The sequence below is a fragment of the Bombus pascuorum genome, chromosome 1 (assembly GCF_905332965.1).
Source record: "Bombus pascuorum chromosome 1, iyBomPasc1.1, whole genome shotgun sequence".
Taxonomy (NCBI): Eukaryota; Metazoa; Arthropoda; class Insecta; order Hymenoptera; family Apidae; genus Bombus; species Bombus pascuorum.
Window position 1 is genome coordinate 29516463 of NC_083488.1, and position 17298 is coordinate 29533760.

General features: G+C 34.5%; 1 protein-coding gene across 3 annotated transcripts in view; it reads right to left on the reverse strand.

Annotated features, from left to right (window-relative positions):
- Window positions 1–17298, reverse strand: part of LOC132915527 (eye-specific diacylglycerol kinase) — a 96949-nt gene that overhangs the window by 35410 nt on the left and 44241 nt on the right. For all 3 annotated transcript variants that reach the window (XR_009659893.1, XM_060975411.1, XM_060975406.1), the window contains one exon: window positions 10960–11101. Coding sequence is in view for 2 of the 3 variants with exons in the window: in XM_060975411.1 (XP_060831394.1) it covers window positions 10960–11101 (142 nt within the window). In the remaining variant the exon portion in view is untranslated. The remainder of the gene's footprint in view (window positions 1–10959; window positions 11102–17298) is intronic.

The following is a 17298-nucleotide window of genomic DNA, read 5'->3' on the forward strand; positions in this document are numbered from 1 at the left end:
ACGTGTTTCAATGAAACCGATGAGTCAAGGAACTCGGAAACGTTAGGTCACGAACATGTTGCGAGGATAAACAATTTATAAACGTTTATATCCCATCAATCGTTTATTATACTATCAATAGCACTGGTCATAACGCCGATTACCTTTGACAAGAAAAATTACGTGTTAAATGATCGTCACAAAGAATCTTGTGTTCTTTATACTCAGAATAAATAAACATAGAAAATTAATAATACAATTGTGTATATGAAAACGAACACTTATAGCTTCGCTAATTAAATTTGTATATAGCCGTATATATAGTTATATGTTTGTCTATAATTATAAAAATCATTATAGTGGCTATAAGATCGCAATGCTTAGATACTTCAAAATCATGCAATTCATTAAGAAGTAATTCATTCATTATTCAACGCAATTAAATTACGTAATTAAGCCAGTCGTAAGCATCAACTGTGTTTGTTTTCGGTTCGGACGAAACTGCGGCACTTAATTAAAAATTCTTAATTACGACGTTTTCTGTCGTGTTCCCCTCGTTATCTCAATCAAATTTAAAAGAACATTACGTCGAAAGATGGCAACACGGATAAATACGCATCATCCCTTTTATACTTTTGACCTACAATTTCTCAAAATATCATAAAAGCAATATCGAACGCCAGTGGGTAAAAAAAGAATTTCATTTCTCTCGTTGAATTTCCAGATTTAGACAAAAAAGAAAAAAACGGAGAAAGGAAGGAAATATTCTAGGGAAGGATATATCTACGTGATGAAATAACGCACGGTCCGATCTCTAAGAGCAGCGTGGCTCGTAAAAGGAAAAAGAAACGCATGAAATAAACGTGGAACTGTGAGACAATTCCTCCTCCCCTCTTTCTCTCTCTCTCTCTTTCTCCTTTTACGTTTGCTCCTAACGAAAATCGTCCCCATTAATATTTCACTCATTGCCAACGTCTTTGTCTAAAAATGATATCACCGATAAAAGATGTACGCAGTCGAACTCCGTGTCTCGCCAAAGTATTTCCAATCATTGGTACAGTTGTTGAAACGAGGACGACTAACTGGCAGAAAAATTGACGCGTTCCATGATCATTCTGTTTCATCCGGCTAAATGCATATTTTATCATATACTCATATAGTCGACTGCGTATACAATAAGGATAAATCAATGAAGACACAATGTACGTGTAATATGCAATGGCTCACGAAAATACTTGAAAACATATCACTGAAAACATTTATGTGTTACAAGAAATATCGTGGAATTTCATTAGCAATGTAACAAAACACCATGGTCATATCGTACGGAAAATTGAGATCAACAGCAGAACAATTATTCTTTTATCGATATGGTAGAAGGCAATATTTCTAGAAATTCATAATTGCTGTACGACAGGAAAAAAAGAATGGAATGAAATATTATATGTTAGAAAGTCGAGTGCGGTGGGTGGATATATGTACACTTATGGTGATTGATCATATACGTATGCGTCTATACATATAATCTACGCCTTATATATAAAATATTATAGATATATACTAGATGTATTTTTTCTTTTTTCTTTTTTTTTTTTTTTTCATTAACGCTCAACAGACGATAATTCTTATATACTTTCGAATATATAGCTGTCCAGAGGTTCAATCCTATAAACGAAGCTCTACGGTATTATTCTTTTTCTTCGCCCTCTTCTATCGACCACTTCCAACTACTGTCCATCGTCGCACGTCAGTACCGCGCACATTATTTTTCATGTCGAGCTACATCGCGTTTTTATTCGCGCACCAAACAGTCGTATCTTTGGGAAACATGCCGGGCATTTCTTCCTATGCTTTTACTCCTTCGTTTTTACGATTATTCGCTTGCAGCACCTTCTACGCTGCTACATGTTGAAGGTAGAGCCGTTTTACGACACCATGTGAAGGATTAAGAGGAAAAAAGGGACGTGTGGATAACGAATGTCGTCAACTTTTAACGAGTATCGGTTTACTGAAACTATTGGCTGTAACCAATCATTGTCTAAGGCGAAAGTGAAAGATGAGAAGAGGAATGATGTGATTTATCGCACAACGTGTTTTATTTTTAAGCCTGTCGCGGCCTTCGATTTTCCATGTCCCAATTTTAGTCTGAATATTTCACGAAAAGATTTGCTAGAAGATTGCAATAAGAAATCATGCGTAACAACAACAATCCTTACATATTTTTCTTTTTGTTTAACTTGGAATGTATTTTTAATAATAGAAAAATAAGATGAGCCAAATCTCGAAGCTTAAGAACGTTGTATTTTATGGACTAAAGTTACTTTGAGAAAATAAGATGATTCCTTGTAAGTAGTAAAATGAATTTGGGTCATAACTTCATGTCAGAACTACAAACTCCGTAACGTTTACCTGCTAGAGTAATCCTAATTGATCATTGTTCTCAGGAAACACCGTACAGTTGCCTACCTTTCTGCCATCCAACTTCCTCGACTCTACCTAAATCAGTCATGTTAAACAGCATTTCGTGTTCTACATGCTTCTCTATGCTACTCACGTACTTGGAACTTACGGTCTGAACATTTGCTTCAGACACTTACATGAATTCGTCATTGGACGGAGGGCCTGGTTTATATCGTTTCGCTGAAATATCGATGTTGATATTCTGACAATATTGCCGATGATGTGAAAAATTGTCACATGTATAAATAGAATTATGCTTATAATTATAAATACAAATGCTTCTGACAGCTTAATTGAAATTATTTTTTCTTTACAGATTCCAGATATACTTTTGCTCAAAAAGTTCTGCCCCCTTTGAATACGCTAAAGTTTTGCAAATATTTTATTTTACACAGAATGAAGATATTAAATTAAGAATAAATAGTTCATATCGCGCGCAAATTATAAAAATAAAACGTTTCTCTATGAAGTAAGTGTGGAAGAATACGAATCAATAAAAAACGTATAACTAGAAAAAGATACAAAGATACATATCTCGAGTTATTATTATCTATAATAATAATAATAACTACATAATAACGAGTCAGAATCATATATCGAATGATAAGAGAAAAAATACCAAAGATACTGTAACAATTCTCCCCAACGAGAAAAGACACAAGAAAATATTTCACTGTATTGTTCAGGCTGAAATTCTTTTTTCAATCCACAAAGAAAAATAATCGATTTGAAATCAAATTTTCCAGTCAAAACTAATTTCATCAACGCTAAATACGTATTACAAGGATCTTCGAAACTTTGATACGAAACATCGTGGAAAAATATCTCTTTCCCGACAATTTCTCCCTTAGTTATCCTTCCCAAAGTCATTCGACTAATTGGAACAATAGAAGCGTGTAATGAGAAGATAACATATGGCCCGGAAATCATGCGCCATGTTCTTAAACACTAACACAGACAAAGAAGAAAACGCGGGGAGTATAATAACATTTATACAACGAAGCCAAGATGAAAGACGAAAAAAAGAAACAGAACGAGAGAACAGCAAGAGAGTAATTAACAGGATGGTTCTAAGATTACACCTTCTGTGCTTTTGAATTAAACAATCGTTAAAATTCAACAAATACGTAGGAAACGTAGGAAGGAAGTCTGATAAAATGTTTTCCGTCGTCTGCGTAGAGACAAAGTGAGAACAAGTCGGTCCGCTAAAAATAGTGTGTCAAAAAAGTAATTAAAAGCTGCTTTAATGCCTCTCACTTCTTTTCTCGCGGCCGAGTTTCCAACTTGCGAACGAATTGCCACAAAATAGGATGTTCGAACGTGCTGACACGTTAAAAAGCGATGACTTTCGTCACCTCCCTTTTTTGTTTTATTTTTTCTTCCACTCTTTTTTTTATTTCTTTTATTTCGTCTGTTCAATTTTATCTGTTTTCTCTTCTTTTTTTCTTTTCTTCTATTTTTTTTTTTTTTTTTTTATTCCGTTTCCATAGCGCGTTCGATAAACGAATAACTCGGAATACAATGCGAAACGACAAATCACAGGACATTTCCTCCAGAACGATAAGCGAATATGTTATCGGACAGATGATAAACGGTAATTATTTACTCGTTATTGAACCGACGAGTATTTAACGTAATAACGAGAAAACGATTACAGTAACATTTAATCGATTCATCCCGTGATTTAGCGTGTGAAATCGTATTTGCGATAACAATTGCATGAGATTATTGTACAATAGCACTCATTGCTAGCGACTATACATGTATAATATAAACGGACCGATATAATGGATCGTTTCCAACCACGCGTTCACGTGTTCTCGACTTCGTTTCGCTTCGATTTAACCACCTAATATGTAGTGTGTCACTTGAAAATAAAGAAATATATATATATATATATATATTCTTTTTCTTTTTTCTATTAACTGTTTGCGTAGGTTATTGCGGATACAGAATGACGAAAAAATTGAAATCAAGTTCGCTATATTAACGAGTATAATATCAGCGAAAATAAACTTTGGCGATGCGAATTACGTCTACACATTTACGTACATAACCGACACATCTAACCTAATTAAATAACATAATTGTACGGGTCTGTCTGTTATCAACAACGAGCAACCGCACAAAGAATTTTCCAGCGACGTGAACATCCGCGTCGTTTGGCTTTTAATTCGGATGCAGAGCGAGTGAACGAAAACTAGCTATGAAACACAGAATACGGAAAGGGGATGAGCATGTACCTGGACTCAAGTGTTTCCCACAGCCAGTTAATTTCCTGTTTCGACGATACGCCGTTCGATTTCGATGAATAGCCTGTTAAAACCTCGTGCATCTTTCGCGACGATATTCCACGTGAAAAGGACATAAATCATTGACAGCCAAATGGAAGTTTAGCGGCCTGTACTTCTACATCGATGTTTGTTGCGCTAGATGAAATTTATGGCCGCTTTGAAAACTATCCAAATTAAATCAGCCAACGTGTAAACGGCCTTCGAACACCTGGCAGGTTTGCCTGAGAAACATTCGCGCCACTATAATAGAAAAAGTTCGCCATGTACAATTCGTCTCGTGCAATTTAGTTTTCAAGTTCCCATTTCGGTGTTCGATTGTTTTGTCACGGTGGTCGACTTCTATCGATTCGTTCTCCTATAGGTGTGTCGATTCGTCGAGTTTATACGCACGGATATAGAATTTCCAGCGAAATGTCGAAATTTAAACGATTTAATATCGTTTTGAAACGTCTTTGTTGTGTTCTTTGAAACGTGCAATTTTCCTACCGAAGATATTCAACTGCTTATGCTTTGACGTTTCATCTGCGTAAGAGTCATGGAACGTTCCGGGATTCTAATTTTAGCACAAATTCTACTTGCTGAGGGATTCTCACATACGTATGTACGTACTTACGTTTAGTTCTTTTCTTAACTGAACCGCAAATTAGCCTAAACTAGCAGCGAATGCGTTTTCTAACAAACTAACATTAACGAATATGACAAAATAATCGACAGATTATGGTATTTATTTTATGGCTTGTTACGGTAACTACGTCGTTCTTCAAATGCTTCGTTAGTGACCATAGTCTAATACGTTGTTTAATTCAGAAAAAAATTCCTTTAATGACTCTGATAAAGTCATTCTTGAAAAGGCTAATACATCATACAACGATAGAACATTTACTCTTTGCTAGTTAGTTTTAGAATGGTGCTATGTAACAATATTTATAAAAATCTATCTAGTATACCAACTGCGTAGAGTTATTAATATTCGCGCCATCAAACATCTACATTTAAGCATTTCTTTCTTTTTTCTCATATTTCTCTCTACTTCTTTCGTTCTTTCTCTTTCCTTGCCCATTGCTTTTTCCATGTCTCCCTCTCACCCTTCTCCTTCCCACCCTGTATCTTCCTAACTGATCCCTTCCTTATTACGTCGTTTCTTTCTTTGTCTCGCTTTCCATTCGATTCCAGACCTGCCCTTTTTCTCTTTCTCGCTTTCATCTTTATTGGATATACTTTCTGTTCGATCGTCTCTCCTTTCTCTCGTCTTTTTCCTCATCTCTTCAATTTATTTGTCTTGTACACCGCATGCTTTTTCTTCACTTCCTCTTTCTTTTTTCTTCTTCGTTCTATTACTTCTGCAAGAAATAGTTAAACCCGAAACGTTGAACATCAAAGTCGAATTTAAGCTTGCAAGAATTAAAACTGAAAAGTTTACTTGTCCGAAAATTGGCTCAATAATTGTTCGAAATTCTAGAGAAGTTACGCAGTATCTACCATCGAAATAGGAATCAAAGTCAAGCCATAACAATTTACGTTGACAAATTATGCCCAAATTGGATAGCGTGTGTCCAAGCGTACACCATACAGAGAAGGCAACAAAGATTCTCCGTGCACAGAACATTGTTAACGATGACAGAGATTTCTGAACGTGTACCAAAGTGTTTCAATTAACACAACGCAAAGGGAACAACATGGATGCGTACGTGAAAACGACGTCAGAGCATCGTTATCAGACCGAACCAGTGCATTTTGTTACAGTTGCTATTGTGCGCCGCAGAAACGATTCTCTGCTGGCTTCTGAAAACTTCCCAACTATTCGCAGTTTCGTTAATTTGACGGAAATGTGTACTATGTTCACCAGCCCATATTTCTTCACTCATTTACACTCACAACGTCTTTTGTTCTTCGTATATTTCGCTTCAATGAAATACTTTCTCCTCTATCTCCTCTATCTATTTCTGATATCATCTTCCTTTCCGATATTTTTAGAATAGAAACATAGATATCACAGATCATTATTTGCAGAAAGAATAAAGACGTTCCTTAAATTTTGTGAGAATTAATTTGGATACAGAAAGAGAAACCAAATATTTTTAACAATTTTTTTACTAGTCTACGAACGTCTATGAAAATTTGTACTTTTATCGACAATTAAAAATTAGGCTCTAATTTTCATAACAGAAATTTGTATCGTCCATTTAATATCGTAACCAATTTTATGTGTGTTGTATATTTTTGAACGAGAGAGAATTTTCTCCGGACCATTGTTACATTGATTACTATTTCTTTTATAATAATTAGAAATCTCTCTAATTGGTAAGTATAAATTTCAACAGTCTTGGAAATTGAAGATGTTAAACAAAAGACATTAATTGTACAGCGATCTGATATGTGTATCTATTGTCTGCTATTTTTGGTTTCAAACTTAGACATCCCAGGAATGCATAAAAATCCATAGTCCACGCATTGTTAACGCTAGAACTGCTAAAATAATCAAAATACCCAACTCGTAATTTTTCATAGAAATTTTAGGAATTTGTAACGGTGGCTTTCTGAACGTTACATCCCATTGATTTCGTAGAATATTCGAATAAAAACCTATTTCTCTTCTAGTATTACATACATATTTTTTTCATGTATCTTCCCCTCTCACTTTGTTCTCCTTTTTTTCTTTTTTTTTGGTACAAATACTCCACTATAATCGCCGATAGTTCTAGTACCGATACGTGTGTCTCTCACATGGGAATTTTCCTGTACATTTTATTTTTGAATTTTAGGTACGTTCTTTTACGTTGCACATAAGATTATACAAATACATAAAAATATACCTAAAATTCAAAGATAAAATATCACGCGTTTAATATGTCGCGTTGTTAATTATAAATTTTATCAAACTTTATAATGTAATTCTATTTTACTGTAACGCTGGATATTACTAAACTTTATACCTCGCCATGGAATTTATTACACAAAACAAACTTTGAAAAATTTGTTAATTATTTTCATTAAACAAATGTTTACGCGTATATCGTCTTGGATAAAAACTACAGAGAATGATCGAGAATATTCTGAATATTATAACGAGATAAGATGATCCGTATGAAACTTTGTCGGAGCGTCCGCGAGCGAAATAAAATTCTGGTTGCGGGTAAAAAAGTTTCTGCAAACACTAGAGAAATGCTTTTTAAAAGTTTTGTCGGAAAAAAAGATCTCGTGCGCCACGGTTTTGCTCGACAGACAGTAATAACTGAATTCACGAACATTATTCGCTTGTAAAGGAAACAATTTATCACAAAAGTTGCAAAGTCCGTTCTCTATTCGCAGAAGTCCATGTCGTAAATATAAAAATTGAAATATAAAAATTGTTTATCAAATCGGAACTGTGACATTTTAATTGAATCGCATTACGCAAAAATTCCACCTTAGAAATAAACGAATAATCAAGAATCGAAGACAGTCGCTGACTGAATCGTATTGCGTTAAGAATTTTAGATTGCGTTGTTGGAACCATAAAATTTCTATCGTTTTATTTCATTCGAATCGAACGATACGATACACTTTGCCGTAGAAATTAATTCGAAGATATGAATTAACTCGTCGTATTTCGTACATATATTACAACCACAACGGCTTTTCCGAGAGTTGAGTTTGGAGTCATGGAAGCTACTATCGAGCTTTCATGAAACTCGTATAAAAATCTTAATGGAAAAGTAGAAGAGTTATAAAAATAAAGGGAAATTCATCGATTTCAAGAACAATCGTGAATACGCGACAATATAATATGCGAAAAACCATCGTATACCTTGTGAGATCACCTAGTAATAATTTATTTATTTAGAGGAAGATTTCATATTTTGTACGTTTGTACTTGTACGAGATATACGGTATATCATATTTGTACGTTGCAAAGATTAAAATCGACTGAATTAAAATCAATATGCTTTTATTAATTTTGAACTGTGTGACTGACAAGGCTTCTATCGTTTTTAATGAAATATCAACCCAGTTAGCAAATAATATCTTCTCCCTCCTTTTACAATGAAATTTAATATAGTTAAATAGCAACTTCATCGAATGTATATCACAGTGGCCATTCGTAAATAAAGATAGAACAGAGAATAACTATCGTTCTTTGTCATGGTTCAATCATATTAATTACGATTTTATTCTGCGAGAAAGATGGTTTTAATAAGTGAACAAACGGTGTGCGACAAAGTGACGTAGTTCTCGTTACGTAAGTCTCTTTTTTCTTCTCTTAATGCCATTCGCAATAACTCACGGATGAAAGATATCACGTAAATGAAAACTATGTATGTAGATCCTCATTGGGAATAGTCGTGACGTAAAGGCGATCAGTTCTTGTCATGATATTCCAACTTCGTCGCACCAACTTTTGGTAGAACCATTTTTAAGAATCGAAATAACAGAACGAAATAAATTTTTCAGACTCTACCTTTCCAATGTGGTTCTATAATAAATGTAATAAATATAATATTTATCGATAGTATTCACCCTCGCCTAATGGATATCGGATAACCGTCGACACGAACGTAGAATATTTTACTTTATACCAATTAAACGTAGTAGCAACTAAAGAGACTTTTTAGTCCTGCGTGATACGTAAATTAACGACACGTAATTACGCACTTTGGTGACTTTCCCAATTTTGCCTGTATGACTGCTCTTTTTCATGAAAAATTATTAACGTTTAACGTATTTTCAGTTTAATCCTCTTAACGTTCAAAATTTATCAAAAAGGTTAGATTGCATCTTTCAAACGTACTACTAATACGTATTAATTGAATGAAAATTTATTGAAATCTAATTCGAACGTAAACCAAACGTTAAGTAACGATATAATCTGTCCGTTCGTCAAATGGATTAAATCGAAGAAATGTTATACTTTTCATTATTTTTACGAAATAACGAGATTCTATTTCTCTGAATAAGAGAAAAAAATATATTAACTTCTCGAAATTTAGGAAACTCGTTGAACCGCATAATTCTGTGCAAGTAACTTTGAAACAAATAAATGTGGAACACATACTGCATGCGCAAGTACAGAAACGATCTGGCCTTCACCGTTCGACAGTGAAGTTCCTTTCGATGAAATAATTAGCGATATAAATAGATGCAGTTGAATAATTTGCATTCATAATTTTATTGGCAGTATTTCGATGAATTACTTGTTGTACATTACTTCAAGTGAATACTTTTACCGTTGCATTGCGTGTATCGTTATGATATCGACGCTTCAACGAAATGTAATACTCCGACTAAATTGTTGTGGATTCGAACTCAATTTTCAATTGATTTGCAAATTGCACCATTCGCGAGTGTAGATATAAGATCCTCATTACTGATGACTGTTATTTATAGTTCTGAGAAATCTATATACATCGCGTGTTTACATCAAGTGAATTTATCGACATATTTCTGTAAAACATTTTTGCAGTAAAATGTTTTATATACGGTTGATTCCCATTGCCTTCTCCATCTTGTACAATTGTATATATATATAATAGGAATCAGTTGTAATGATGAATTAATATCACAAACTTATATATTAGCGAGATTTCAAGAATGAATATCATTAGGAAGATTTTACAAGTCATAAATCGCGAGTTATTGATATTTCCAAATTCTCTTGCATGACAGTTTAGCAATAAAAGGAAGGAAATCGTACAAATAAATTTTACAACTTGATTTGGCTATAAAAATTGTCTTAAAAAGTTGCAGAATTCAACACTTGTAAAAGAGAAGTTCACGATACATAATTACTAACTCGTTAATTGACAGATATTGTTATAGTAGAAAATAATCTTGGTTCTATTTGACAAAAATTGATAAAATTATTAGAAAGAAACCTATAGATAATCTATAACTTGCAACTTATCAACCGAAGCAATATTAATCAATGGAACATTACAAATGATCGATAATAATAAATTCTCTCGTACAACGGTAACAAATTAGCTACGTAGAAGAGATGAAGTTTTACAAATATGCAGCCATCTGATTATCCTCTTTTCATACAAAATTATACCTCTATAACTCATAAACCTATCAAGTTACTAATATAATTAGCTACTAAATCATCGTGCAAGAATATCCTCATCTTCCTATGGTCAAACCTAACCCAACCTTAATAACCTCCATCTATATCTGTCCAATCTCGATCCTCTTTCTGCGTCTCCAGCGAAACGCTCAAAAACAGTTGTCGTTTGCAGGTAACACTTACCGAACAGTCATTGACGTAACAGAAGTCACCGGAAGCTGACGTTGGTACCCAAAGATGTTCTCCATTAAGTGCACCGGGACCCCAATCGGGTGTTGATCGGGGTTCACGGTGACCGCCACTCGTTCCACCCTCTTCTCTCCCTCTGAAACGGCAAGACACTCGATTACGGAGTGACACTTCGATATCGCCGGTGTGCTGTTGCAGTTGACGTTAATTCCTCTACAGAAATTCCATTAGGACGCGGACAATACATATTGGAGGGCCAATGGGAGGAGAGAGAACAGCAACGACTGTCTAGCAAAGTCTTCTGGAATTTAAATCCTCGTACAACTGGGATACACGATTGCACCGTATTTGGGACAAAGCCGTTGATCATTCTGCGAGGAATTAACGTAACAAACTGCACAGTTGACCTGTCATAACACATCGATTCACGTATCACAACGGTTAGACGACACTGAAGTAAGCGGGTTTTATCGACGTTTTCATGCTGATCGTACACAATGACGATTCGTCAAGCTAGATAGCGATTAGTATTGCTTTTATGTATACTAAATGGTTTTATTGTTTCATTGGGAAAACTGATTCGTAGATATGGAACGGTATTTTATAAAATAAATCATGCCAGTGCAAATGAAATTACGTAAATAAATAACAGTTATGTAATATCAGAGATATTCAGTTACGATGCGAGGAGTTATAAAAATGATTAAAGAAGCATCGTAATGTAGAATTTCTTGTGCCTCTACGAAAATGCCAAACGTGGATATATGAAATTTTGAGAATCCATCACGTACCTTTCTTTACGATCTAATATAATTTTTATTTAATCCGGTTATCGTTCCTGGTGGATTTTTAATCTTCTAAAAACAGGATTCTCTAAAAATATTTAAATTAGAAGAGTCAACAGAACTACTACCATTCATTTCTTATAACTTGTAGATTATTTAATAAACATTCTATGGTATCCATACACAAAGTGAACTAATTTTCTTTAATCCGTTGATCGTTCCTGGTGGATTTTTAATTAGGAATATTTTCTAAATATATTTAAATTCGGAGTATTCGTTGAACCAATATGTATTTGTATACCAAACCAGGAACATTCGTTTTTAATACGATCCATTTTAATGTAACCATTACGTTTCACTGTTCGAGTAAATCGCTTACAAACAATTACATTTTTCCACACTATGAGCATTTTATATATTACATAAGTGGCTCAACTGTGACAGACCCTTTCAAACATTCCCAGTATTAAATGGAGAAAATACACATCTATCTATCTCGAATTTGTTACAGGTCTATGACTAAATTATTAATAACCGCGTCTCCTGTAAACTTGCTCCACTTTAACGAGCGAAATTACCATGTTTGACGCCTTGTCCGATTCTGTTTTGCTACACTGTGCAGGGGTTAAATAAATGACCGTACGTGTTTCACGGTTCAAGCGACTGTATAGACAAGTTAAAAGCACAAAAGAGGATAGGAAGGAAGTTTCAAAATTAACCGAAACTCTTTGTTGTCTGGGTCGCATCTTCGACGAGACGACGTTGTCGGAAGAATGAGTTAATACCGTGTCCCGTAGGATATCGCGGAAGCATACTGCTGGCATCGTAAAAAATTCAAGGATACTTTAAATTTCAAAGACGCGACCCGAACATAATGCGCGACACGACGTGCAACTTTAACGACAAAAGTCACCCCATGGATCTACCGTTCCCTTTGGACGATTATATAAAAATTTTAGGCCGTCGTTCGCAGCAGAGCCGCCCCTCGCGCAGCCTGCTTTCTGCATAATTAGTCCGCGGAAATTGCCGGATATCTAGGTCAAACACGAGACAGAAAGAGGGAACGCGAAATGACGTAGTTTTCCTCTGGCATGCTCGTTACAAACGACTATCTGTTGCGTATCAAATAGCTTCGATATGGAAAATCGAAACACGCGAAAGGCCGCCGCGTTATTCATACGTCACGAAAAACGGAAATTATTCGTTCGCGTCGTCGTGTTTCAATGATTTTTCAAACTATATTCGCCGTACGTGTAGCATGCTTTTTGCGGAATCCAGCCAACCTAATATTTTCTACTTCGTTTCATTAGCAGATTCGCCACACCCGATCCGCCTAAGAAGATTAAAAAAGTTTTGTAATTCGCAATGTAAAAATTGTGGCATTCCTGTTTCACGTTGTTTTTAGGGGTGTTGTTTGATCAGTAGATTCAGCGATTGATTCACACTGTGAGGCCGTGTAAAAAACGCTGTCGTAACAATTCTTCGCTTTAGACTATAAATATGTCGCAGTGCATCTGAAGAATAGCACTCGCTTTTGGACAAACGAAATACGTGAAACGCGTTTGATTTATGAGAATAGCCAATCGTCGTAATGTAAAAGTTGTTTTTCTCGACTGAAATTATTGTTTATGCGAGGTATACTTCTTGCTCAAAAATGTTTAAGGAAGATTTCGCACGGCCGCGTCTGACAGATCAACAGCAATCTACGCGAGATCAAAAGAAAATATTCAAAAATAGTAACGAAATGTTATTAAACCAATTAGTCCGACATAATTCCGATTATATGTCGAACGTTGATCGAATTTGCAAATAGATCGCAATTGATCGAGTTTGCAAACGATCTAGGGAGGCAGTATGATTATTTTAAAGCGATAGCCGCAATTAAAAACAAAACCGGACGATGTTGTAATTACTTGGCTCATGGATCTAGTCTGAGACCTACACAAATGTTTCGTATGATTAATAATAATCGCTTATTAACTTATTTGTTTAATTATTTAGGTAGACGCGGTAGAAAAATGTATGAATTATAGCAGAGAAATTATTAGAACGATCAACATCTAATGATCGTCTATCGGCAAGATTATTCCAAGAATTTATTAAAGTTTTCAAACAGAGAAGATAAAATACTTTTTACAAAATAGACCTTTATTTTAAACGCGAATATACATATTCTACTTTTTTTTTTTTTTTTTTTTTTTTTGCTAAATGAAGAATTTATACGAAGGAGAACTATTCGCACGATCAGCATCTTCGAGGACCATTGTAACAAGCCTCTGAAAATATGAATAAATATTATCTCAACGTCTACCTCGATTTAACGACTTCCGTGTTAGGTTCGCTAAACGCTATACACGAAACATTGCTTCCGTTCTAACACGATTCTTTTATTGTATAAAATAGGTCAACATTTTTGATTATTCGGATGTGCTGAAGTCGTCCCTAAAGTACTTCCCACTTACTCTGCGACAGTACAACCACAGGAGAGACTACGAATAGGCTCAACTAAAAGTAAAAGAAAAAGGACAAGATTTCTTTGGTTTTTAAATCGATTAATTAATTATCTTGCAGAGAAAATAGAGTATCGCGTGGAACCCGAAGAATGGATAAAAGAGGAGAACGCATGGTACTTATGCTGCCGCATTAATTCTAAATATAACGAGACCTGGTTAGGGGACGATGCGCTATGTAGAATTAGTCCCTTAATAATGAACGCTCTGCGGTCATTAAACATTCACAAACATCCCCTGGAGGATACGCGACCGTAATACAGAACCTGAAAATTCCATTTACCAATAGACCCATACTTCGTCCCCTACCTTTGGTCTGTGGTCCTTCAGAGACATCTCAATGTTCAGAAGTCTTCTGCCATCGAAATTCATCCCGTTTGTCAAATCTGTCGGACAGAGGTGGGAACATGGAATCCTTAACTAGTAGCTTTTCGCATTATTTAATGATTTTAATCATTCTTGATGGAATTCCAAGAAAAACTCTGATTCTATATCTTTTTATGATATTTAATATCTATCTTCGAATATTTGACTTGATAAATACAAGATATTCAATTTATCTGAAAGAAACTATCGGAGCGATGAATTATACGTAATTCGAATTAATATCGCGAGATGTTCCATGTACATGTAGACAGAGGTGAATTGTAATCTCAGTGACATCGTTTCGATCGATATCGAAGATAAACGTTGGAAAGTTCAAACGTTTGAACGTCATTCGGCGAAAGGAGTAATAAATTATTATCCCTAGTTAATTAATCCGTATAAGATTATAGGTTAATTAAGCCGCGCCAAATGAGAGATAAATCTGCCAAAGCTTCCATAAACCAATAATTGTGTTCTTAATTGACTTTTGAGTTCACAGAGCCTCGTTTATTCAAAGAAATCAACTGTAAACGAAAAGATAAAAAATTGCAAACAATATGTAACTATAAAATTAAAACCGATCATCAAACAAAATAATTTCGTTATTATTGAAGATAAATCACGAATTATAAAACAGCAACAGTGAAACTTTTCCCTTTATAAATTTAATATATCAAGTATCTACATATGATTATGTTATCTTGTACGAAACTTTCTAAAATTTCATTAGCACTGTGACGAGATCCGATTGTCACGATTATATTGGTTCCAAGTTTAAGAACAAGGCTAAAAATACAAAATTTACGAGATATTTAATATAAATACGTATTTCACAGAGACCATCAAGATATTTAAATAATCTATCGTCCATTATATATGTTTCAATGGAACAATATGTTTCATTTTTAACGCTTATACGCTTTTAATGTAGCTGTTCATACCCCGCATTCTAATTTTTTACTAGCTGTATGTTTACAGTAAATTCTTGTAACTTTTATATATTAGGTTGTTCCGAAAAGTATCTTTCTTTTACAGACCCGTCTTTTACAACGATGCATCTTTATACAAACATGAAACCTAATCTGTCGAACGTTGTGATCTTTATTTTGATGGAACAGAATGGATCATAAGTAATTCGATAATATAATATAAAACGGAAACAATATTGTTCATCCATTATTTCCTAAAAAAAGAAAGAATCTTTTCGGACAACCTAATATATATATACTTATACCTTAAAATTGGTTTCAAATTTTACCAGTGTAATCACACCAACCCGCAACCAATTTCAGAATTTTTCATATAACCCACACAATACATATATATATATACATTTGCTATAATAGAATACTTTCATGAATCACTGTAACCTCGCACGACATTTATCACGAAAAATATCATGAAACTTTCAAAGTCTCATTCATCCGATACTTTCTTTTCGCCTTTTTAACATATTCCAACCTTTTCGTTCAGCGATTTGGATCAATAATCCTGGAGAAGGGTAGACGAACGCGGAAATCCATGACAGCGGGTAACTGCTTGAAAATTTTACCTTATTGACAAAACGTGTTTGGCGGGTCGATTGACGAGTTCGCTGCAAAGACCTCTACGACGTGAAAAACGGTTTGGTATGTATCGACAGTTTGTAATACACAGCCTCAAACCGCGTATTGAAAAGCAGACCATAAAGAAATCGATAAAACTTCCATATCACCAAGATTTTAAACTTATTCTTTTACTTTCGTCTGAGATTGATATTTTCCATTAAAAATAGATATATTAATATGGAATACCTCATATTGCATTTATTAAGCTTTCTAAGCATGAATTTCTTCTCGATTCGTGTTTCAGCTTACACAAACTTGGTCTATGTATAATTTAATTTAAATTAAATTCTAAACTTTATATTAATTTAAAATAGACTTCGTTGTTACAATAGCTTTTTCCAAGATACTTTTAATATTTTGTTATGGATACGTTCGAAGAATGGAAGCCCAACCTTTACTCTTTTCTCCTTTCGTACACGTATCGAGAATATAAAATAATCATTTCTTCTGCGAAAATAACTGACGAATATGCGTGCAACACCACAACATTCGTTTAATAAATTTTCCTCGTCGAATTTAATTTATTCCTACAATGGATATATAGATTCGACTCAACTAATTTGTCTTTTATTTTAAGCGATAAACAAGAAGATAATGGTTCAACCATTGTTTATATTCAGAGTTTTCACAGTGTAAAAAACAATTGACAAACTGTTTACACCTTTAATTACGACAATTTCTATATTCGCTCTACGTCGATGCAACAAATCGATATTATCTCCAACCCCAAATGAACTAAACCTCCCCGCTCTAATAGCCTACCATGAAAAGAGAATCGTAGAAGCTCCATCGCGTGAAAAATTAAACCGAAAGAATCAATTAAACGACAAACACCAAAAGGAAGTAAACCAAAAGTATCGATTAAAGGATAAAGTAAAGTTCTCGTGCGATGGATACATATATTTTTCATCGAAGAATGCACGCCGCTTTTACTTCCTATTTAATGAGCCAAACAGTTGAACGCACAGAAATTGATGGAACTCTACCTTCGACTCTAATTCCCTCATAAATCGAGTACCTATAGATTAATTGAGAACGTGATAAACGATGTAAGTGCCACAAGGG